This window comes from Clytia hemisphaerica, unplaced genomic scaffold (assembly GCF_902728285.1).
Source record: "Clytia hemisphaerica strain Z4C2 unplaced genomic scaffold, Clytia hemisphaerica genome assembly, whole genome shotgun sequence".
NCBI lineage: Eukaryota > Metazoa > Cnidaria > Hydrozoa > Leptothecata > Clytiidae > Clytia > Clytia hemisphaerica.
The window spans coordinates 448,151-470,668 of record NW_027104338.1 but is presented as its reverse complement, the minus strand read 5'-3'; the positions used below and the strand labels follow the sequence as shown (position 1 = coordinate 470,668).

The 22,518-nt window shown below is 34.1% G+C and overlaps 3 protein-coding genes across 5 annotated transcripts; 1 reads left to right on the top strand and 2 right to left on the bottom strand.

Moving 5' to 3' along the window:
• Positions 1 to 4,108: 4,108 nt before the first annotated feature.
• On the bottom strand, positions 4,109 to 19,050 carry LOC136817971 (UBX domain-containing protein 4-like). The gene is made up of 11 exons (XM_067074321.1): positions 18,933 to 19,050; positions 18,657 to 18,706; positions 18,289 to 18,373; positions 11,048 to 11,163; positions 10,620 to 10,724; positions 9,915 to 10,022; positions 9,216 to 9,508; positions 8,384 to 8,486; positions 7,961 to 8,092; positions 7,284 to 7,474; positions 4,109 to 5,421 (listed from the first exon to the last, which is right to left on the bottom strand). Exons 1-11 carry the CDS (start codon positions 19,012 to 19,014, stop codon positions 5,301 to 5,303), a joined length of 1,386 nt encoding a protein of 461 aa, XP_066930422.1. The 5' UTR covers positions 19,015 to 19,050; the 3' UTR covers positions 4,109 to 5,300.
• On the top strand, positions 12,755 to 17,974 carry LOC136817972 (uncharacterized). Of its 3 annotated transcripts, none has more exons than XM_067074324.1 (6): positions 12,755 to 13,390; positions 13,870 to 14,034; positions 14,890 to 15,006; positions 15,519 to 15,644; positions 15,883 to 16,192; positions 17,003 to 17,974. In XM_067074324.1, the coding sequence occupies exons 1-6, from the start codon at positions 13,060 to 13,062 to the stop codon at positions 17,175 to 17,177; spliced, it is 1,224 nt and encodes a 407-aa protein (XP_066930425.1). In that variant the 5' UTR covers positions 12,755 to 13,059; the 3' UTR covers positions 17,178 to 17,974. The 3 variants fall into 3 exon arrangements, with proteins under 3 accessions (XP_066930425.1, XP_066930424.1, XP_066930426.1); XM_067074323.1 differs by having other exon boundaries at positions 12,757 to 13,390; positions 14,890 to 15,030; XM_067074325.1 differs by lacking the exon at positions 15,519 to 15,644 and having other exon boundaries at positions 12,757 to 13,390; positions 14,890 to 15,030.
• Positions 19,051 to 19,615: 565 nt separating the features above from the next.
• LOC136817904 (uncharacterized) lies at positions 19,616 to 20,879 on the bottom strand. Its single transcript, XM_067074235.1, has 2 exons — positions 20,568 to 20,879; positions 19,616 to 20,414 (listed from the first exon to the last, which is right to left on the bottom strand). The coding sequence occupies exons 1-2, from the start codon at positions 20,818 to 20,820 to the stop codon at positions 20,149 to 20,151; spliced, it is 519 nt and encodes a 172-aa protein (XP_066930336.1). The 5' UTR covers positions 20,821 to 20,879; the 3' UTR covers positions 19,616 to 20,148.
• Between the last annotated feature and the right edge of the window lie 1,639 nt (positions 20,880 to 22,518).

Below are 22,518 nucleotides of genomic sequence, written 5' to 3'. Positions count from 1 at the left end.
TCATATTTCGAACACGCACGGGGGGAACATAAACTTGATCGAGTTATGGAGATTGGTTTCTGAGATATTGTTAACTGATAGGACAAGAAACCTTGTTTGAGTTCAGGTTATAGAGCAAATAATGGAGACTGCGCTGTAAATCCAAACTGAAGTTTTGATCAATTGATCACAGATACCATAGTATAAGAAAGCCGCGGCTTTCTTATACTATGCAGATACTAAAAAGAGGGCGGTAGGATCGGAAAAAAATCAAAAAAACTTGACAGTGTAAAGTGGAGCCGAGTCCTTTGTAAAATCAAATGTTCGGATTTTGATGATGTAAATATAAATTGCAATTAAGACCTTTTCATAAATTACGTCACGAACATTGCCTTGTTTTGAAATTATTGCCAAGGTGATTAACTCCGAGCAGATTTTATTATAAAACTACTTTCTATTCATAAAAAATCAAGGGATTTAATCACCATAGTTTTTGTTTGAATACGAGGCAAGTGATGTTCGTGACGTAATTTATGAAAAGGTCTATTAAAAGTATTACATGTAAAAAATGACAAACTTACCACAACTGAAGAAAAAACAGAGAATTACCAACGATAATAAACCATGCATTTCAAATGGTTGAAATTTTATCAATGATATGAATTAATGCTGGAACAAGAAAATTGATTGTAGAAAGATTATTGAAAAAGACTACATTGAACTCGGTGAGGAAGGATCTTCAGCTTTAGATGTTTAGTTGAAAATTGAAGAACCAGGCAAATATCTCAGATTAGCATTACAGTTTTGTTATAAAGACATTGACTGAGTTTGCTCGTTTGAAAATATAGTTTCTAATAAAACTTTGGATGAAATCTTTCAAATGAAACTCTGGGGAAAAATTAGCAAACTTAAGACCAGAGAAAGTTGCAAAATTCCAGTACAGTACATCTAGAAATAAAATATAAAAAACAGGCTTTTATATCCAAAGGTCAATATAAAAACACAAATATATCAACAGCGAAAACAGATTTTTTTTCAATGGAGACTTCTCAATACATAGCACAAGAACAGAGTTAATGTCACTCTATAAAGTCCAAATATTAAACAGCTCGATTTTTGTCCCAAAATGAGTTGTTTAGAGGTCTAAGTAAGACCATGCTGTGTTCTAATTGGTCAAATCTAATCAATCATTTATATACATCGGAACTTTATTTTGACTACTTTTCAAAAGCAAATTTTGCGAAGGAATATTCCCAGCTTGTCAAGGTTAAAACACGTGCAAAACTTTGACTGTTAATTTTCGGAAGAAAACTTCCTTAAAAAGTTAAAAGTCAGTACACTTGCGTGAAATTACTACTTTAAAAGTTTTTTCGAATGGCGAAAACTTTAAATAACTTTGAATGATTCTTACAGTAAAAATTAAATTGTTCTTTCTCGCCTGAAGCCTTATAAAAAAAGAACAAGTCCGACCTCAAGCTATGTGTTGGTTCCCCAAATCTTTTTGTTTATATTTTCAAAAGGGTTTTTGGACCAGACTAAACAAGTCCTAAAAACACTCAATAAAAAAAACGAAAAGTAATTAGTTTAAGCTTTAGTTTAATCGCTCGCCGGTATGTGCACGCTAATATCGCGTGAAGAATGTTTTTCTAAAGTCTATGGCAATATAATCTGCAGCGGAGACAAAATAGGCTATAACTTTTGATAGAATTCGAAATAAAGTAAATGACTGTTTGTGCTTGTTGAAAAGATAAACAGCAGTGGAATATTATCAAAAAGAAAAAAATCAAAAGAGATCGAAACATGCAGATTGAAAATGAGCAAGAATTTAATGAGCCTACACGTCTTTTTTTTTTTAAGAAACACACTTTTAAGAAACATGAGGCTCAGAATGCCTAAAAACTAAGAAACATCTAAGAAACATGCTGAGGCTGAAAATAAAAAAATGACATTTTTAAAAGAACCTTTACAATCAAAACATGAAAAATAGGCTGATTATGTCAAAAAGTTTAGAAACATGTAAGAAACATTTAAGGCTCAAAAGGCTGATTTTTTAAGAAACATTGAGGCTGCTTGGTAAAACTAGTTTCTTAAAAAAAAAAAAACGTGTACCTGACGATGAAAGTTAGGCCAAAGAGTTAAGGAAAATTTCATAAATCTCTTTGATACGAAACAAAAAATATATCCCGTAACCCAATTCTCAACTTTATCATAAAGGTACATTTTTTATGTGATAAAATTCATTCTCAAAACTATTATGAGAAAAATGAAATAAAAAAGGGGCTTAAATATGATAAAATATGGTACATAAAGAATTCCATTTCAACGATTTCAAATACATTAACAGCAATAACAGATTATTTCGAATTTTCAAAATAGAAAAATATCTTTCAAAAGGAGTACTAATCGGGGCGAATTAATATTCAAAAAATGCCTATTACGGGGGCCCCTATTACATTTTTCAAAAAAATATTTCACAAATTATGAGTCTCCAAGAATAAATACATCAATTTAGGATAAACGTATCAATTTTTATCATGTCTAGACGACCTTTTTTAAGAATTCGGGGGCCCGAGAACTAAACTCTACATTACAGTCACCCTACCTTGAATACGAGTGCTGGAAATTTCGAGTTACGTAGAATGGTTTATAAAACCCCAAAGGGACAATAAAACCTTGCTAGAGTTAAGGAGATATTCGAGCTATAGAGGTTTGTGTACGTTTTTTTCGGCTGCCGGTAATTTTAAGTCGAGGACCTTAACATGTTTTCTATATAAGCATAAAGTTTATAAGCATACTTATGTAGATTCAGTTTTTAGTACCTAAACAATGGCCTAATCATAATGCGAGCCTCATATATAATTGCTTATTAAAAAAAAACATGTAATTCAACTTGTTAACGATGTGGAAAACTTTTGTCTTCTCAGTGGCAGTTGACCTTCTTCATTTTAGTGAAAGAAATGGAGGAAAGATTATGAAAAGAGAAATCCGAGTCATTTGAAACCTTGTCCTTTCTAAAACATCGACACTTCCAATTTCTATACGAAAATCATAAAATGGCGAGGGTACCCCATATAAAGTTTCTTTTTCAAAATATTGTTTTTCTTTTCCTCTTTCTGACCAATCTTGCTCCACATCCATGTGAATTCAAAGTGAAAAAGCTTGTAAATTAAAATTGATGAGTAAGCAAACGATATCACTCTTACTTAAAAACAAAACAAAACTTACAATCAGTCAAAACTATTTTGAATCGCATTTTAACAAGGATTTTCCGCAAAATTAAGTTTTTCAAAATCACCGGAATAACCTCTCTCTGTTCTTATGAAGTTATAAATTGATATTTTTGCTTCCAATGATGGTACATCAAAGGACAGCTGCTTTGAATAGATTTATAAAAGATTTGAGCGAACATTTAGCTGGTTATTACCGAGACGTTTCTCTCGTTTTTATTACCTTCATGGTTATCCTTATTACTCCGAAGTTCTGTTCAGTGCAATCTCCTTGTTATTACCCGTAACCTTTTTCCCTCACACGGGAAAGATGTACTTTTGTATACACATCGGTCTATCAGCAACGTAATTTACAAAAATTTCATTTTTGACTGAATTTGCAGAAACTTTAATAGGGTAGAATTTCGAAGGATTGAATTTCACTGAGCCCATTCAAGAAATCAGGCTTATCCGCGAAATTGAGCTTACTGTCAATCTGTCCATAAATATGCAATACTACTTTAATCAACAAACATTGGAAGAATGGTCATTGTAAACATTCTTTGGACTTTGCTCAACAACTACTACTATTTACATTTTAAACCACAAAAACAGAAAATTTTTATTTCATCAAAAAGTTGGATGGTGACTTTCCAGCCAAATTCCAATGAGGAAAACCACTTTTGCTTTGAAATTTATGTTACAAACAGTCAGAAGGTTCAGCCAGGTTCCAAAATTTGCTGGACTGAATATGTTAGTTTAACTATATAAAAAATCAAACAAACTGTAAAATAGACATCCGAATATATTAAAAGAGGCCTTCATTTCCTTGATAATACCCATAATAAATTTGATAGCAAAAAAAATTGTTAAAAATTTGCGTTTTTGGATCAAGAAGCCCATAAAAATGAAAAAGATATAAGTTTCGTTGATTCATAATTTATAGCTTTTATAATCTATATTTTCATTGTAGTTTGCGTGATTGATTTATCAAATTTTATACAATATAGATATCAAGTTATCATAATATATAAAAAATATTTCCAGCAAATTCGACAACAAATTCATAATAGCGAAGGGGAGAAAATTTGTGGAAGATTAATGGGAAAGTTATGTAAAACTAAAACCTTTAGCGTTAATTTTCAAGTTTAGGCTTAGACTTGAAAATTGACGTTGTTTATTTAAAAACATAACCTAAGTTCTGCAAATGAAAACTACCTGAAAATACAAAATAAATCTCTCGCAACGTAGCCACATTATGAAATTTGGAAAAAAAAGTTAGATCCATAATAATAGTCTTCTCTACACTATACATATTATGATCATTTAGAAGCTCCCCGCATATTTGTTGCGATAATTGGATAATCATTTTGTTTTACGAAAGGCGAGAAAAACTTCCAAAATATAACGTAAAAATTTATATTATATGCTAATATAATTATACCGTAAAATTCAAAATATAAATAATGATAAATTTGGAAACCAACATCTACTGCATATTTTATTGATAAAGATACAAAATGTTCATAATGGTTTTTAATAGGTTTAAAGAGTGTTTTGCATTCGCAGAAAATCGAACCTCGAAGTTTCATAAACCATTACACAACGAATAATTCTTAATACCGTATAGACAACCGTGCGATTTTGTCCAATTTTCAGGAGTTTAATATATTCTTATTTTGACCTTGGTTGCTTCAATTGGTTCCTCAATTTCTGTCGCCATTTTAATCTTCAGTTAAAAATGTCTTGTTGGGTAGCATTATATCATTTTATTCATTAACAGTAGGTAGTAAGTTTCAAAAAGTCTCCAAAGAGATTATTTCATGATTTTTAACGGCCCAATTCCTTCAAATTTCAAAATAATGGAAGAGTGTTCTATGTATCTAAAAATCAAACTACCATTAATTGTCTTTAACAATCTTTCAGCATCCAATGGAACCAACAACTCCCTTTTACCAACCAACACTGGCCAATTCGGATGTCGCTGGGTTTTCAACCAATTTTTCCATTTGATAAATTATTAACCAAAAACATACTATTTCTGGTAACAGACAAACAAACAAAACAATTAAAATAAATCTTATCTTACTACTGACAATTTGAATATCTTTTCTACTACATTTGTTGTGTTGAATTTCCATTCCATGTGGCGTTGTCTTCATCATCTGGCTTGTCGTCATATAAACGCCTGATGTTAGATCCACCGCCCAAATTACGCCTCCGTACTGACGCATCCCTATAAAGCAAATAAGATTATTCGAACAGAAGGGAAAATGCGTAAACAGACAGAAATCGTGAAAAGTTAGTCATCAAGCCTCGAGAGAAAGCAATGTGGACTTCTGATACTTTCAGTACCAAACAACAACAAAAATTTAAATTTAAATTTGTAGGCTGGAAAATTATCATAAATACCAGGTGCAAAAATCTACTTGCAGATTTAAAAACAAAGAATTAAGTCACGGGGACAGTACACAATCCAAATATGGTTAAAAGATAAGCCACCCAGGGGAGGACTAGAGTCAAACTTTGAAGGTTTTGTATTCAGACTTTGAGATTCATTTTCTTATATTATATCGTGCTTTTAAGCCACCTTCAACATCCAAAGAACTTTTAGTGCGTTCAGCTACAGCTTAACCGGCGTGCGACGCCGCGAATTCTTTTCTTTATACGGTTGGAAATATCTTTTAATGGTCGGCAATATCTTAGCGTGATGGTCGGAAATATCATTTGACGGTCGGCAATATCGTTTGATGGTTGAAACATAAAAAACTTAGAAAAATATAGCCGCATTCTAAAAATTTCAAAGGGCGCCATTCGAAACTGCATCATCATAAATACCAGGTGCGCCACAAAAAAGTTTCCCTTTTTAAAACTAATTTTCTCGAATCTAAAAGTCTTAAAATTACCATACATATTCCGGTGGAGAGAAGAAAGATAAACCTAAATTTTGATGGGTCATTGTTTGAATTCGGTTCATTAGATCGAAAGTTATGCTCAATTGAATAAAAAAATAACTTTCTGAAAGTGGTCAAAAACGTTAAAAATCGACCTATCAAATTAAACAGAAGCATAATTACATGATGCATCATTATTTCCGTTTCAGTCATTAAAAATGATAATTAGTATATGTAATCACATGATAACGAGTGTAATTCGAGAATAATTGCACGAGTTATCATGTGATTACGAGCTAATCGCACAATCAGTTTCACTGCCTTTTTCCCCGTCAGGAAAGAAAATTAGACTGAAAGTTTACATTTTTCTCTTCTCTTTATGTTGGTTTTTCTCACTTTTGCTTATAGATTTTCTTTCTCACAAAATTAATTTCGAATGCAATTAAACTGTTCGATAATAAAAATGTAAGAAAAAACATTAAAATCGATTTTGTAAACATTGGCCCGTCATTGAAGAGTGTGATTAACGATTAATTGCTCTCTACAGAATGCAATTAACGATTAATTGCTCTCTTTGAAAGGGCGCGAGAAAAAATAACTCATCGTGCGATTAGCTGTATAAATGACCTTTGTTATATAAAGGGAAGGTTGAATTACAATTAAAAATACATTAAATATGGGTTTCGAGGTACATCCAGCATTACAAAGACTTCATTCAATCAAATTAAAGTGATTTGATGAAGATTACTGAAAAATGCTCTTAATCACGTAAAGACTATTGCGATTTCCGATCTTTAAAATTTTGATAGGTCGATTTTTAACGTTTTCGAGCACTTTTTGAAAGTAAATTCTTTGTTCAATTAAGCATTTGATCTAATCAATCGAATTTAATAAATGAGCCACCAAAATCTTTCTTCTTTCCAACGAAGTAGGAAGGTTCTTTTAAAATTTTTAGATTTCGAGAAAATTAGTTTCAAAGAGAGAAACTTTTTTGTGGCGCACCAGGTATTTTTCTCATTGAAGCATTTATCACTTCGAGCACACAGTTTTTTTTCTTTTCCTTGCCCCAGGCCAAGAGATCTCCTATATGAAGAGCCTTATTTCGATTGTTTTTTTATATAAGCTGATTTTCAATCTTTTAACGATCTCCTCAGAAAATTATTAATTACATCTGGCAAATAAGTAACGAACTGTCAAACAATACCTATGGTCGTTTGTCGAGATAGAAGAAGGTTCTTGTTGTTGAGCAGATGGCGCGTCATTAGGTGTTGTGGTGGTCGGTGTAGATTTGAAGAGTGAAAAGAACCAATAGATGAGAGCTAGAAGGGGCGCCAAAACTGTCATAAGAATGGAGATTGGATTGAGTGAGGAGGATGAAGATGAAGACGCGCGACCCTGATAAAAAAAGATGGAAATTATGAATTATCTGAAAATACAGTGGACTGAAACATGCACATAGATTTGAAGTCAGTTTGAGTTATTGATTGATTCGACTTATGAAAACTGGTTTATAAGGGTTAACTTAAGGGACAGGAAATCTTTTAGAGTTAAGAAGATCTCAGGGGAGGGATCAAAATTTATGATGGAGAGTGTTTCTTTTTCCATACTCCTTATATGGAAATGAAGACTCTCCGTCGTAGATCTGGAACCTCTTTAGATCCGCCACTGTATAAAGAGGCTCAAGTTATGTGAAGACTACTGTATGTAATTATAAACAACCCTTACAGTATAATTACAAACAAATAACACTTAACAGCAATTAGTAAAATGGTTTGAGAATTTTCAGATGAACATAACATAACAGGGTATTTCTTCTTTAATAAAAAGGAAATTAAAAAAATATGTGGAGCCCACTCGGCATAGAATGCCCTGATTTCTTACGTGTGAAACGATAACGGACGCGTTTGGAGAGAGGCCAAGGTCACGTAAGGACTTTGAATGATCTTCTTGTGTGTATTCGTGTTTTGGGTAGACTGTTGTTAAACGAACAATTGGAATGTGGGGCGCCAGTTCCTGGAAGTATTAAAAGTATAATATAGTAAGTTCGTGCGATCGTTTTTTCGTTGTTTACCTTTTTCGAGAGGGGAACCAACACACTAGAACACTACGATGATGGGATGAGAATTAGACTCCCTCTAATTCGATCTTCAAGTGACCAAAAGCTTTCTTCGAATTAGAGAAATATTTGAATTACAGACAGTAATTTTTAAACCACTTTCCAGCTGCTGAGGGGACCAATGTTTTAGTTCGAGCGACAGAAAGATTCGAACAATAGAGATTCGAATTAGAGGGAGTTGCCTTTACCTTTGTTACGTGATTGACAACAACAATGAATTTGGCATCAGAAGGAAATTGTTTGTATGATGTTGAACCGTCAGGTAGTCGAAACTGTATACGAGCTGCCGCGCTGGAAAAAAGTAAAAAATGTTTTACAGTTGTTTAAGCAACAAGGGTACCACCATTTATTTCAAAGCCCCGATGGGACTAGATCCGAAACTCCTGGATGTGAAATTAAACCACTTATTTCCCATCCAAAACACGTGACCCGCGTGTTTTTTAAACAAAATTTCCAAATGCAGGGCAAACTTAAGGCTTAATATTTTATTGCTTGAGAAAGGTTGGAGATACCTCTCTAACCCCTTCGGTTTCAATCTGAAACCATCAAGCTTGAAGTATAGTTAGTTGACTCTCTCTAATTCGATCTTAACGGGGCCAAACATTTTCTTCGAATTAGAGAAAGATTCGACTTACAGAGACTAATTTTTACTACTTTCAAGCTGAGGGTATCATTATTTTAGTTCGAATTACAAAAAGATTCGAATAATAGAGGTTCGAATTAGAGAGAGAAAGTTGACTGTAAATAAAGATGAAGAATGAAAAATGTGAAATATTTTATCTTAAAATTTCTCTATAAACATTTATGATAAAGAATCAAGTCACTTTCTGAAATGGTCTCAAAATATCTGTAGGATTCAATAATTGATTTCCGTTCGGAAATAACTGTCGACTCGTACTCTTTCTCAGCTCGAACAGGATGAAATTAAAGTCCTTCCACTTTATGAGTTCACCATTTTCGATCCCAACCACTCTCAAGTGAATTAGTCTAATTAGATCAGAATCCTAGTGATTGACTTACTCTCTTGCCGCCTTTACAGCTTGTGCTTTCGCTTCTTTCTCTGCATCTTTTTTTGCAACTTTTTGTTGTTTTGTCTCCTCTCGTGCTTTTTTCTCGGCTTCAAATCTCGCTACTTTGTCTTCACGGTCTTGTTTGATCTGTTGTTTTACTCGTTCCCGCGCGGCTCGTTCTTCCTCCCGCCTCTTAGCGAGATCGTCCGCTAGTTGTTTGGCTTGTCGTTCTGCTAGATCACGTCTTGCGTGACTAAGCTCGCGCCCTTCGTCTCTTCGTTTTTGTTCACGCTCTCTTGCCTCCTAAATGAAAAAGAGTAAAAAGAAAAAGATCTTTAAAATCAATAACATTCATAAATAAAGAGACTCAACTCTATGCATATTCTAATTACTAGACTGATACGTATGCACTCTAAAGACCATAGGTTTGTACGAGAATTTACACAAGTCCATGAACCGCTTGGAGCTTTTTTTCTTCTAGCATTGGGATGAATATCAAATGACCTTTTGAGCACGACGATTGGCTAAAGTAAAACAATCACGCTGAGATAATATTTGAATTCCGAAAATGTTAAAAGTCTTCTTTATTGATTCCTCATTCGTTGAAATTGAAATTTGAAATTTTTTTGGGACAAGGGTGCGATAGCCTTTACATTTAGAGTGGAGAGTTAGAGAAGGGAGAATTGTAAAGTGAAGAAATAAGATATACTTGTTTTTCTTTCTGAGCTTTTTTAGCTTTTGCTTTTAAGATCAAGAGGTCTGCTTTTTCTTTCTTTGTGAGTTCTTCTTCGCTAGCAGAAGTTGAGTTTGTTGGCTCCTACAAAGATCAGGTGATAAATTGATATTAAAGAAAAAGCAAAGCATCTTATACTTTTTAAGTGTCAAGATCCTCAACATATTTCGTGGGACGCAGCCGCTTGTATTTAGCTCGAAAACACAAAGACAGACGAAAAACCTAATCCCCAAAATTTGGTTAGAAACAACTATTTTTCAAAGCAGGAACGGACAGAAATGGTCTTAGTAAAACAGTGAAGAGATCTGAAGAGATATAGCAACTTGAAGTTCGTTACGGCTCAGAAAGAGTTTGATGTCAATCGTACTCTACTTGATGGAATCTTAAAATTTAGAGTCCAATTACTGGGGTGTTGTAAGACCAAAAAAAAACTTTATTCCGGAAATGTGGGTGACGAAAAAAACTCATCCGGCCTGCCGCATAAAAATATCTTTTTTAGATTTTTAGATTTTTCTTATAGTCTTGATATTTTCTTTTGCGGCCGGGCGACTCTCTTAAAAAGTTCACCCGGCCGATTTCCTGAAACAAGACATTTCTTTATTTTGCCTAAAGGTGCAAAATATAAAATTAATTGGTTACAATTGCTTCTTTTAATATTATAGAGTTCCTTACTAAACTTACTTTATTTCCAACTGCATCGCTGCTTGTGGTTTCTGAAGGTGAGTCTTGCTGTTGTGCTTCTGAAGCTGGTTTCTGGGATTCACCAATTTTCAATTTTCTTACCACCTTGAAAAAACATAGAGGAGGATATAATCAATTTCATATTACCCTTGCAACTGGCAAAAATGTGGTACGGAGGTTTGAAAAGTGTATACTGTACTGAGTGGGACTCGATTTTGAATGGTACTGAAACTCTAAAGTTTTCTTTGAGTTCTCCTTTTTTTCCAATACATTTCAGAAAAAGGCACCCTAGGAGGAACTCGTGGTTTTAGAGGGGACCCGAGTAGCGGAATATTACTTGAAACAGTTGGAACACTTCTGAGTTTCCAATAACTTGAAATGAAAGCTATTGAAGGCTAGTTATATTATACCCAAAAAATGCTACATACCGCCATTAGCTCTTCAGTTTTCTCAACAAATTTGTCTTTTTCCATGGTAGGGAAGATTGCAGCAGGGATGCCATCATTCTCAATGAAGAAGGTGCATGGTAAAAATGCAATGGGATCTGATTGAAATTGTGTCAAGGAATTCTTAAAACTAATAAGGGTAACTTTTATGGACCAGCCTGGTCAATCTAAAGAACATTTAACACATCTTGGAGGGGGGGGGGGTGCAAGGAGGCCCCCATAAAAAAAACTTTTGATGTATTTACCCTATTGACTTAAATTTTGTGAATGTGCACTAAATATGAATTGGCATCTTTAATGAAAATTTCGGCATAATTGATACGTCATCATTCTTTGAAAATGCCAAAGTAGGACCATCCCCTAAAACTTTTTTTTGCTCAAATTTTGTAAGGCAACTCCACGTGACATGTATATTATTGCTATCTGCTGGTATCGTATATTTTACAGACCGATCAAAATTTGCCCTTTTTGCTTATATATCAGCCCCAGGTATCTAGTGATTGGAAAATGCTATAGACTTGAAATTTTAACAAGTGCTAGGTATCGAGCAAAAAATTAGAAAATAAGAATGAGCCAATCACCAAGAAAGCTTGTGAATAATTAATTAGCAATATGCTTATAAATAAAGATCAAGCTAATTCTTCTAACTTGAAAGCAATGTTAATAGACCCAAATCACATACCCATTTAAAAAAAGTTGTTCAGAATTGCAATTTCGCTTACTTAAAATGATTAGGAACATCGACCTATGCTTATAAAAAATGATTTTTATAGATGATGATTCATTTTTTGAGCAGAGAATTTTTTTTCTTTCAAAAATCTGCTTCAGCCATCTTTTACCTATACTGACAACCTACTTTTATGGAAAAAATCAGAAAAAAATCCCAGGGGGGGGGAGGTTACCGACCTCTACACCGTACGTGCAGTCCTTTTAGCCAGTGGGGGTTAAAATAACTGACTCGACGGGGATTGATACACCCATGTTTTTTATGGCTGGGGATTTGAATTCCACTGTTTTCAAGTTAAAAATTCAGTGGGATGAAAAAAATAGCGCAATGTGTCGCAGTGAGGATTTGTTTATTTGATCATTTTCAGTGTGGACAAAAATTGAAATATATATAATTTTCCTCTGGGGACGAAGTTTTGTCCAATTGTTCCAGTAGGAAGGTGTTCAAACGGGTCTGTGAGAAAGAAGTGTTGAAACATAAGGGGGTAAGTATCTGTCAGTGGTTAAAAATCAGCATTTCTGAAGGTGTTCTTATGTTCTGTCTAATTGATATCTATTTTGAAATTATTCTTCCAAAAACAAGTCATTCACGAATCATGTGTTTGGGTGTAAAAATAGGTTAAATGTTATAACATAATATTCTAATTTTCGAAAAACAAAATTTCCAGACGACATGTATTGTATAGCTAGGGTGCTGAGTTGCTTTCGATTAAAATGATTCAAATGAAGCGTTCAAAACTATTGAATTCACAACAACAGGAGGTATTGTGACCATGGAAAATATTCCAAATATTTAATGAAGGAAAAAACATGGGTGTCATATTGTGAAATTTTGTCATTTCCCTTTCAACTTTTAAATCGACATGGTAGCGAAGCAAATGAGACGGCCCCAAAAGATTGGACGTATTCAATTCTCTCGCCAAAATACCGGCAGATGCAATTTTTGAATAGACTCTCTAAGAAGATGTTCTGACAGCAATTTCTCTCTATACAATCAAACATTTTTTCAGACATTTTTTCAATTTCATTTCATTTTATTCCAGATTTGGGTAAGACAGCTTCTAGGCAAGTTCTTGGTGAAAAAAAGAAGTCATACATGAAAACATTATCTTGGTAATGAGAAAAATGCTAAACGAATCATTTTGAGTATATTGGTAAATAAATTCACGAAAATATATAAAGGGATACCTAAACATTGTCGAAACAAGATGAAATAACCATCGAAAGTGACCATCGAAAATATTTCAATTATTTGATGAACGAAAAGAATGATGAGATACAAGGACTTACTCTTTCAACTCTTTTTCTATCTCGATATAATCTCTGCTCACAACATCTTAAGACTCGAAGACACTCGTTTAGCAAAATTCATATTGAGACATACAGATAAAGTCCATGTTACATCACACTATAAAGAGTTCTACACGCAGGAAGAAGCGGCGTGCGTGGATCGTTGTGTTACAGAGACAGAATGTAAATCAGTGAGTTTCTATAAGGATGAAACAGACTTGGAGAAAAGCAAATGTCAACTTGTAGATGAAGATATTGATGATCAAAATGAATATGTGACTCGAGCTGGATGGAGACACCTTGATACAGGTAGGTTCGCTTACGAGACAAATTCAAGGAGGTATTTGATCTGGAAAGAGGTTTCGAAAATAGACGGCCGTAGCATGCAGGTAGAGCACAGAACATTCGGTTTCTAAACTTCCCAAGTTTAGTTTTTCTCCTGAAAAACACGAAATAAAACTCTCAACTTAATCAAAACAAAGATGATACGTATGTTGTGACACTACTACTGTGGCAATATCAGGTAGTAAAAAAGTCATTACCCAAATAATATTGGGAGGACTACATATGCATTTTTCTAAAAACAAAATGGCAAAACAGTCACATTCTTTGAAATATGGTCAAAATCTTCTTTGAAGGTCTTACTACTTTTCTGCTCGCGAAAAATGTTTTTTTCTTAAATTCGCGAAAGTAAATGTCGCAAATTACGCGATTTTTTGACCTCGTAAAAGTTTCTGCTCGCGAAAGTTTGTACAGTATGTACGCCTAAAGTATAAAAGTATTTTTAGGTAAAAGTTCAATAACTCGACTGAAGCATCCGGACGGGTACTGTTACGCACCAATAGGAGCCAACGAATGTGATTTCACTACAAGTAATATTGAACTGCATCCAATATCAAGCTTAAAGTGCACAAGTGTATCAGCTTACTTTGATTTCGATCGAAGCTGGGCAGGTGAGTCTAATCTTTATAGCTTTAACTTTTTTTTTTAATCTACGAACAAATAGTACAACACTAAAGGTTACTACCCCCCCCCCCCCACCGCCAAAGGATTAACACTGTGAAATAATGACTGTTGGTGAGGCATTGAAGACATTTTCATAGCTTTTGTTTGAATATTTACACGAATTTGATAAAAGTTTTTTGTTTTTCTCATGAATTATAGATTGACTTTCTTTATACGCCCCGGGCGTTTATTTTATATTTTTGGGGCGTTTATTCGAGGGGGTGTTTAAAAGAATTCATTTATTCGAAGTAATATAGATCAATGCTAGATCAATTCTAGTCAATTTTCTCTCGTTTAATCAAACACAATAAAGTAAAAAAGTAAAAGAATCTGCCCAATGTGAAATAATGTGCCAGACTCGAATTAGTTTTTTTTGCTTTAGTTTTTGCTTTGATCTCATTTAAATTTGAATGAACACTTGGATTTCAAATGAGAAATAAGAAGGTCTATCAATATTTTATATAGAGAATTTCCGCTTGTCACTCGTTTTGTTTAATGTACTTGAATTCGAAAATCGTGTATTCTTTTTAACCTTTTAACTGCCGTGCATATTTTTTAAGGTTCGACATGAAAAAATGAAGGTACAGTGGCGTCACCAGAGGGTGATGAGATTGAAATGATTTTCAGAAAATTAAGCTAAATGTGATCTTAACTTTGTGGTCGCTCATGTCGGAAAATGCCGACACCGGCAAAGAAATCGGAAATGCTCTTGTCGACATAAGCCGACATCGGTACGGAAAGGGTTAATAATCACGCAAAGATACTGGTCGGCCAATTCACTATGATCATGGTTAATTTTTCAGGTGTCATTACGCATGTTTGCAGTGGACAGATACTCTGCCCTTCATCTGATACTACTGGTCCCATCCAACTTGTTGACATCCAGGATTGTCCTTATAGTGCTATGGATTTGGACAAGCGTAAGAAATTCCGTAGAAATCCACGTAAGCGAAGATTAGTTCGTAACTTTTTCTGGGTCGATATTTAACGTGGATAGCTTAGTAATCTATCACTTTCAGCTTTTAGATAGTCTTTCGTTTGTTTCCACGGGGTCCACGGCCATCCGGTTCGGGTTCAGTTATCTATGAACAAGACGGAACGTTTGAAGGAGCGACGCTGACGTCTTGACCATTCGGTCATCGCTCTAACTTAACTACTCTTGGTAACGAAATCATAATTATTCTCTCTCATTCCCTTTCTTACTAATGCTCATGGTTATACTTAAATAATAGTATACGTATCTATCCACAACTTGGCGGCTCTTGTTTATTTCTAGCTAAGCCTCAAACTCCCGCTAAAATCGAATTTTATTAGGAAGCTACTTTACGACGCTAAAAACCTAAGAATTGTATCTAGGAACAGGCACGAAATATCTTCGATATCTTCTTATGTAATTTAACGTTTAATTTAATGAGAACCGACCTTTTTTTAGGTGGGTTCTTGGAGTGGGGAAAGGACAGTTGCGTGGGGCCGTACGGAGGAAATATTGCTCCTGAATGGGATATGGTCCTCACAAGTTCGTGCACAGCAAGAGCGGCGCAAATCGTCTTCGATTTTGGTAAGATATAATTCCTCTAATTAGGCTGGACTTTTTAAATTTTTGGAATTTTTAAAGTCCAGCCTTACTCTTAAAGACATTACTTTAATGGGAAGATATTCTTTGAGTATTGCTTCATTCCATTTTTAACCCTAATTTATTGATCAGACGGCGTTGGAAAAGAGAATCAACCTTATTGAAAAAAAAAGTCGGAGAAAATTTTCTTTCGATCAAAATTTTCTTGTAAATCTCCGTTTAGATAAAGGTCCCATCAAAGTATCGATATTTCAATCGATGGACACACTGTCTTTCAATAACTTTGAAAATGCTATCAGAGCCAAACAAGACAGCCCAACCTCAATCACTTATATGGATGTTTTCTTTCAACGCACAAAAACATGGGATCAACATGGCATGCGATGGGAAAGCGTTTTTCAAGCTAGAAGCACAGGCGAATATAAATTCTACTTGATGGCTAACGATTTCGCAAAACTTTACATGGGCAAAGATGAGACAGAAACGTCGAAATATTATTGTACAGGCTCCACTGGGAATAGTGGCCTAAAAGAGTAAGTTTGTTATAAAATTTTGTGAGCTCAGAAATTCTTGGTTTATATAACTGATCACCATAAAAATATAGTCCAAGTTTATATAATATAAAGATGTGTTTCAGAGTAGGCTCGTAGGCTAACTCTCGTCTGCTCATTAGTCTTGAGTATAATTCTGATCACTGCAACAAAAGTATTTTCGGTTAACTAGCTAGCGTACCCAGTAAATTTATTTCAGAATTCACCACCCGGATTCTCATTCCAGCCACGCCACTTATTTCAATCCTCTGACTACGAGATACCCGTATAGATACAGTAAAATAACAAAAAACATCCGATCAAATTCAAGGAAACTTCATAATAAATGAACGAGGCATGAAATTCGGGCAAAACTAAGAACATATTAAAAGCACCTAGCCTGGAAAATTACTCAAGAAATTAAGATGATTACGAATAATTTAGCGTAAGATAAAGGCTGAGCCTAGCCTAGCCTATACACATTTTTCGATGATTTAGTACTAAAAATTGGCTTTGGTTGGACACATAACGTCTCTAGCCTGAGCTATCAAAAGCAATGAAGATGAAGCAGGATGAAGTGCTTTTAATGATCCATTTATCCAAATTTTTCCTTCAAATAATAGAGGATTTTTCATGTCTTGTTTGTAGGTTACGTAATTTCCCCCATTAAGGAAGTAAATGTTCGAATCAGTAGGGACGATTCCTTACACAAATCGAACGTTTGCTTTCATAATGGCGGAAAGTACGTAACATAACAAAATGTGACAAACCTCTAAAGTAGGTATTCGTTTCTAAATCTTTCTTTTAATTTAGCGAGTTTTCATGCACACGTTATTTGGTGAAAGGAGCGAAATATTACATCGAGTTATTAACGTATGACGACAATCTCTATGATTGGCAATATTTGAAAGTAGACAAACCGAACTTTGAGGATAAAGTCCGTGCCATTAGCTATGAAGATTTGGAATTGCCAGCTAATGACTTGTAAAGTGAACCACATGGAGATTTAATGATGTCTATGGTTGATGTTATCAGTCCCTGTATGGTTCTGAATGAATAATCAAACAAGACTTTTATGGACCTACTTGGTTAATCTACAGAACATTGAACATGAAATTGAAAATTTTTGAAGCGGAAAACCCTAAAACCCTTTCCCCAGTGTCCGGCACTAGGGGGATGGGGTCCCGTACGGTCTCGTCCGTTTGCCGACACCCTCGTAGGTAGTAGTGACTATCTGAATGAGATATGACAATCATTAAGTTGTAAAAGCACTGACATACAAAATGAAAAAGCAAGGGTATATTAAAGAACATAATATTTAACTAATTAAATATTTTTTTACTTTGGAAAAGATTCAATTTATGATAAACTTTAGAAAAAACCATTTAAGTTCGAGAAAGCTTGACATTTTATTGAAAGATGCTTATAAAAAACTAATAAAGGTGGTAGTTAGCCAACCTTTACGATCCGTAGCATCTTTTATGCCCAAAATTGCAATTTAAACAAGCATAAAAACAACGTGTCAAAAAATAGGTAATATGCTTAAAAGAATAATGGTTCTTATAGCTAAAGATTCATTTTTTTAACCGAGAAGTCTTTTTCGCAAAAAGCTTTTACCTATGATGGTCTTACAATCTTACATTTATGGAAAAAAGAAATTGTTTTTAGCTGAAATTCACACAATTTTCGAGGGTTTATTTTATGATTAAACATCGCTGTACAAAAGATCAGAAAATTCCTATGGTTCAATCTCGAGAAAAGCTAATAACGAAAGAACGGACGAACGGACGAACGAACGAACATACCAGGGTTTATAGGACCTCAGGTAGATCCAAAAGTATGCAAATTAACAGTAGTTTCAGTCTTTCAAGAGATTCCAAGGTATCGAAAAAAGGCAAAGCTGCAAATCCAATTTTTTTCACTTATTGAAAATATTCAGGGATATGAAAAAAATTTTAAACCACGAAACTTTATTCCCATTGAAGGGAATTCCCCTCAGCAGAAGTGGTTATATTTACTGATGTAAGAAGTGGTAACAGCTACACTAAAGTCTACTTGTGAAGCTTGAACGAGTCAATTTTTGCTTTTGAAAAGGATACAGATAGCACCAAATTGTTGACCTGCTTCACTATCCACCGTGATGTTAATTGCTACACAAAGATCATCTGTACAAATGTTCTTAACCTACAAAATAAAACAAAAATAGAGGGAATTATATCACCAAACTTTTAATACTAGAAAGAAGTGACGATAGTTAGAAATATATGTATTATTGGCCTGAATGACCTGTGGTCTATTGGTTTAAACGTTTTAGATGCAAGTGATTTATAAAATAGTTATCTGCTGTCTTTATCAAAAGCAACTTTAAGACCCTAAACTGAAATTTAATAAAAATTCACATCACATGTTCATTTGTCTCTCAGGAGAGAAAAGCTTGATGCAAATTTTTGTATGAAAAAAAAGGAACCTCATCTGAATTGCATAATTCTTCCATTTTCTGTGATTCTTCTTTGTCATCTGAAAAGAAATTGTTAATGTTCTGTTGATTACTTCTTCACAAGAAACATAGTTGCTTTACAGGGCATTGCATTGAAAAACAGATTTATCCAATGTAACTATAAAAGTTGATACTTTTAAAGGTTATGTTTTGGTTGTAAACCTCAAATTAAAAGTACCAGAATTTGATAACCCCACACCGAGAAGATTGATTACACAAAATTTAATCGGCAAGAAAAAAACGTACCTCGAACAAAGACAATGAACATCTTCTGTTCACTAATAGCCTTTTGAATGGCTTCAGAGACATCGCCTTGAAACCACTGCATTGTATATTGTTTTTTAGTATTTTTTAGTATTTTTATTCCTTAAAGGCAAAATAGAAAGGGTTAAATAAAAGGAACATTTGGAGATGAGCATTTCCAAAATCACCAGAGATTTATATGTCAAATTATCAAATTTGAGTTATCTATAAAATTTAACTATATAATTTCTGTGAGAAAATGACAAGTCATGCAACTATTAATGAGTTAATATTAATAATCCAAACCAAGTTGACCAAAATGCTCGGTCCTTCTGACCCATATTTTATAGAGTGAATTTTCAAGCACATTATTCTTTAATTAATTTTTTTATATGATTGATTGGTTGTAGTTTATATAATGATATCATGTAAAAGAAATTTCTCCCATAAGTAGAAGGCAGGGGAGTGAGAGCATACACGTTTTTTATCAGAACATCCAAAAATTTTGAAGCCTTCGGAAGTTCTTAACTTTTTGAGTTTCAAACTTAAAAATGTTCTTAACATGTTCTTGTGTTCACTAATTTTTGAGTATTTTTGTCCATTTTTTAAGAAATTGGGTGTTCTAGGGTCTACAAAGCCTTAAAATGTTCTTAACTTAAGTTCTTAACAATTTGGCCCTCAAAGCCTCATGTTCTTTTATAGTTTGTTCTTATAAAAAAACGTACAGCATTTCTTTAAAAAATAGTTCTTTCTTATTCAAAATATACAAACTAAAATATATTTTTTATCTAGCTAATACTTCTAAAGGCTTGGGTATAAATTTATGTTTAAGTTGAAAAAAATACCAAAAGGTTAATAAGAAAAACGACCTACAATGGCAAAGAAAATTTCACTTTCAACAAATCCTTCTTTTAATTTAAGATGGCGAGAGAAATTTAATTTTGAAGTATAAGCACTAACGTATTTCCAATTTATACTAATTGCAAAAATCAAGTAAATATATAATCCTACTGTAAGGTGCATAAAATAATTACAAAATGTGTTGCATCTTTTTGCGTGTATTATAATATATTTCTCTTAAAATACTGACTAGCTAAAAGAAACTGTCACATGAGTTCTGAAGGGAAATAGGTTAGATATTAACAGTGCCAACAATAATAATCCTATCCCTCCTTTTATAAGAAATTGTGGGTGAGCAATATTGAAATCGAGGTAGCTTTTATTCCTTTTTCTCTTCCTTTTCTTTTTTTGGTAAATACATGTTTGTATAATAAGCAGCACCAAGGATTCCAATTGAAGATCCAACCAGCTCACCAACTAAGGGATTGGAAGCTGTGAGTGTAGTTACGAGAGAACCAATAACTCCTCCGGCAATGTAACCTTGATCTGCTCTAACTTGACCGCGATTCTTTCTGACTCTGTATGCACGATCCCATACTTGCTCATAAGTTTGATCTCTAAACTTTGAATAAGTCATAGCAGGACCTGAAAATGATTAAAAAGTCATTATTTTCCTTTCTTTTTTTCATTGCTTACATTGGTAAGGTTCTATCTGAAAAAAAGAGATTTTTTTAGTTGGAATCATTATTATCAAAAAAAGTATACATACTGCGGTTTTCAAACTAGTTGACGACTAACCTGTGACTAAACCTATTCCTGCGCCAACTTTTCCAGCTTTGCCAACTTTAGCAACAAGCCCCTTCATATTTCTTGTATCTTTTCTTGCCAAAGCAATCAATGGACCAAATAATAAAGTTCCAAATAATGTACCAGCTTGAACAGTTTTCAAGGTTACATGAGTATACATTTCAACATAAGGATGTTTGACGTCCTGGTACTCATCTTCTGTTAATTCTGCTCCAAAGTAATTTTGAAAGTAAGGGTATTTCATTACTATTCTTTACAAGCGTTAATTCCTAAAGGAGCAATAATTACAATTTGAGTATGTACAGAAATCTTCAGCAAACTGTATTTTCTCCAATGTTAGTAAATTTAATTTTCGTAATTTCAGGTACAGCACTTTAGACGGTAGTGCATATTTTTAAATTTGACTTTCCAAGTTTCTAAGATCATAGTACGGAAAGGGGACTGATCCCCCTTCTTGGCATACCCCCCCTTCTTGGCATACCCCCCCTTCTTAAACGATCCCCCTCCTTGCTATCCCCCCCTTTTTAATGAAAATTTCTGATCCCCCTTCTTCATTTTTTTGGAAGGTGTCATCCCCCCCTTAAGAAAGGGGGGGGGGGGTCCGAACTATGAAGATGTTTTCCCATCTCTTAGCTATGGCAGGTTGCGGTAAAGACACAAACAATTCTCTCTTTTTTTTATTCTTTCAATCTAGGTCTAACAAATAAAAGCGTTATGTTGGGTTAGCTAGCACCTTACCAATTGGTCATTTTGTTTCATTTCAAGTTTTCAATTTTTAATTAATTGTCTTGGAAATCACTATGTAGCTTCCTTTAATCCCATTTTCCTTAGATATCCTTTTCTTTCCAAACCTTTGTCCACTTTGATGCCTTGTCTTTCTCATGTCTTTCTCATCTAGTTCTCTTTCGATCTCTTCTTTCTCTTTTCTCTTTACTGTCTTTTTCCAGAGCTCTTTCTTGCATTGTCTCACCATACGTCTAGTTGCAGCCCGATTCCTCTTGCAATTCTTCTTGTTTCTGATGTCAAGTTGTACTTTGTTGTTTTGCTTAATTCCTGGTCTTCAATCACCACATTTCTTGGCAGTTTAGACTTAAACTTGTATATCAAGATTACGGGATTTCAAGTACATGCTGATTTTACTTTCCTTTTCAGTGATTTCATTTTCGATTTCAAGCCAACATCTTAGCAACGGGGTGCTCACCCATAATTACAGGGGTTAGCGATAAAAACAAAACATAGAAAATTTTCCAAATCAATGCAATGAAAAATGAAACTTTTCCATGTTTCACTTTTTTGCACCAATTCTTCAAAATGAAAATTTTAAGATTTTAAGTTCATCTTTTATTCAATGATTTTTTATGGCACTTTTTTGGCAATCTAACTCTCGCATCAAATTCCTGCTTTCTTCAGTAAATTGAAGATGAGAAAAAAACCTAAGCCTTATAGGATCACAGATTGAAACAAATATATATGAAGGGTGGGATTTTACAGCCTCCCGTCATGCAAGGCACTGAGAGGCCACATGTGCCAAAAAGAAGGGCCGTTTGAAATGTGGCAACCTCATTGGTGGAAATTTGATAAACAGCTGCGAAAGAGCACCGGGAAAGCCGAATAACGCTTTCACACCCTGATTATAAGCTCCTTCTAAAACCGTTAGAGAAGGAAATAAACAGTCAAGGTCAGCACAAAAAAACGGCTGGATATTCATGCGCCAGGTTGTTATGACTTATTTATAGACGATTTGATGAGGCATTCAAAGGGTTAGTTAGACTGAGTTAGATACTCTAATAAGACTGGTATTAAGGCAGACCCTACTTTAGGCGTACAAACTTTCGCGAACAGAAACTTTTGTGAGGATGGAAAATTGCGAAATTCACGACATTTACTTTCGCGAATTTAACGAGGAAATATTTTTCGCGAGCATAAACTTTTGCGAATCAAG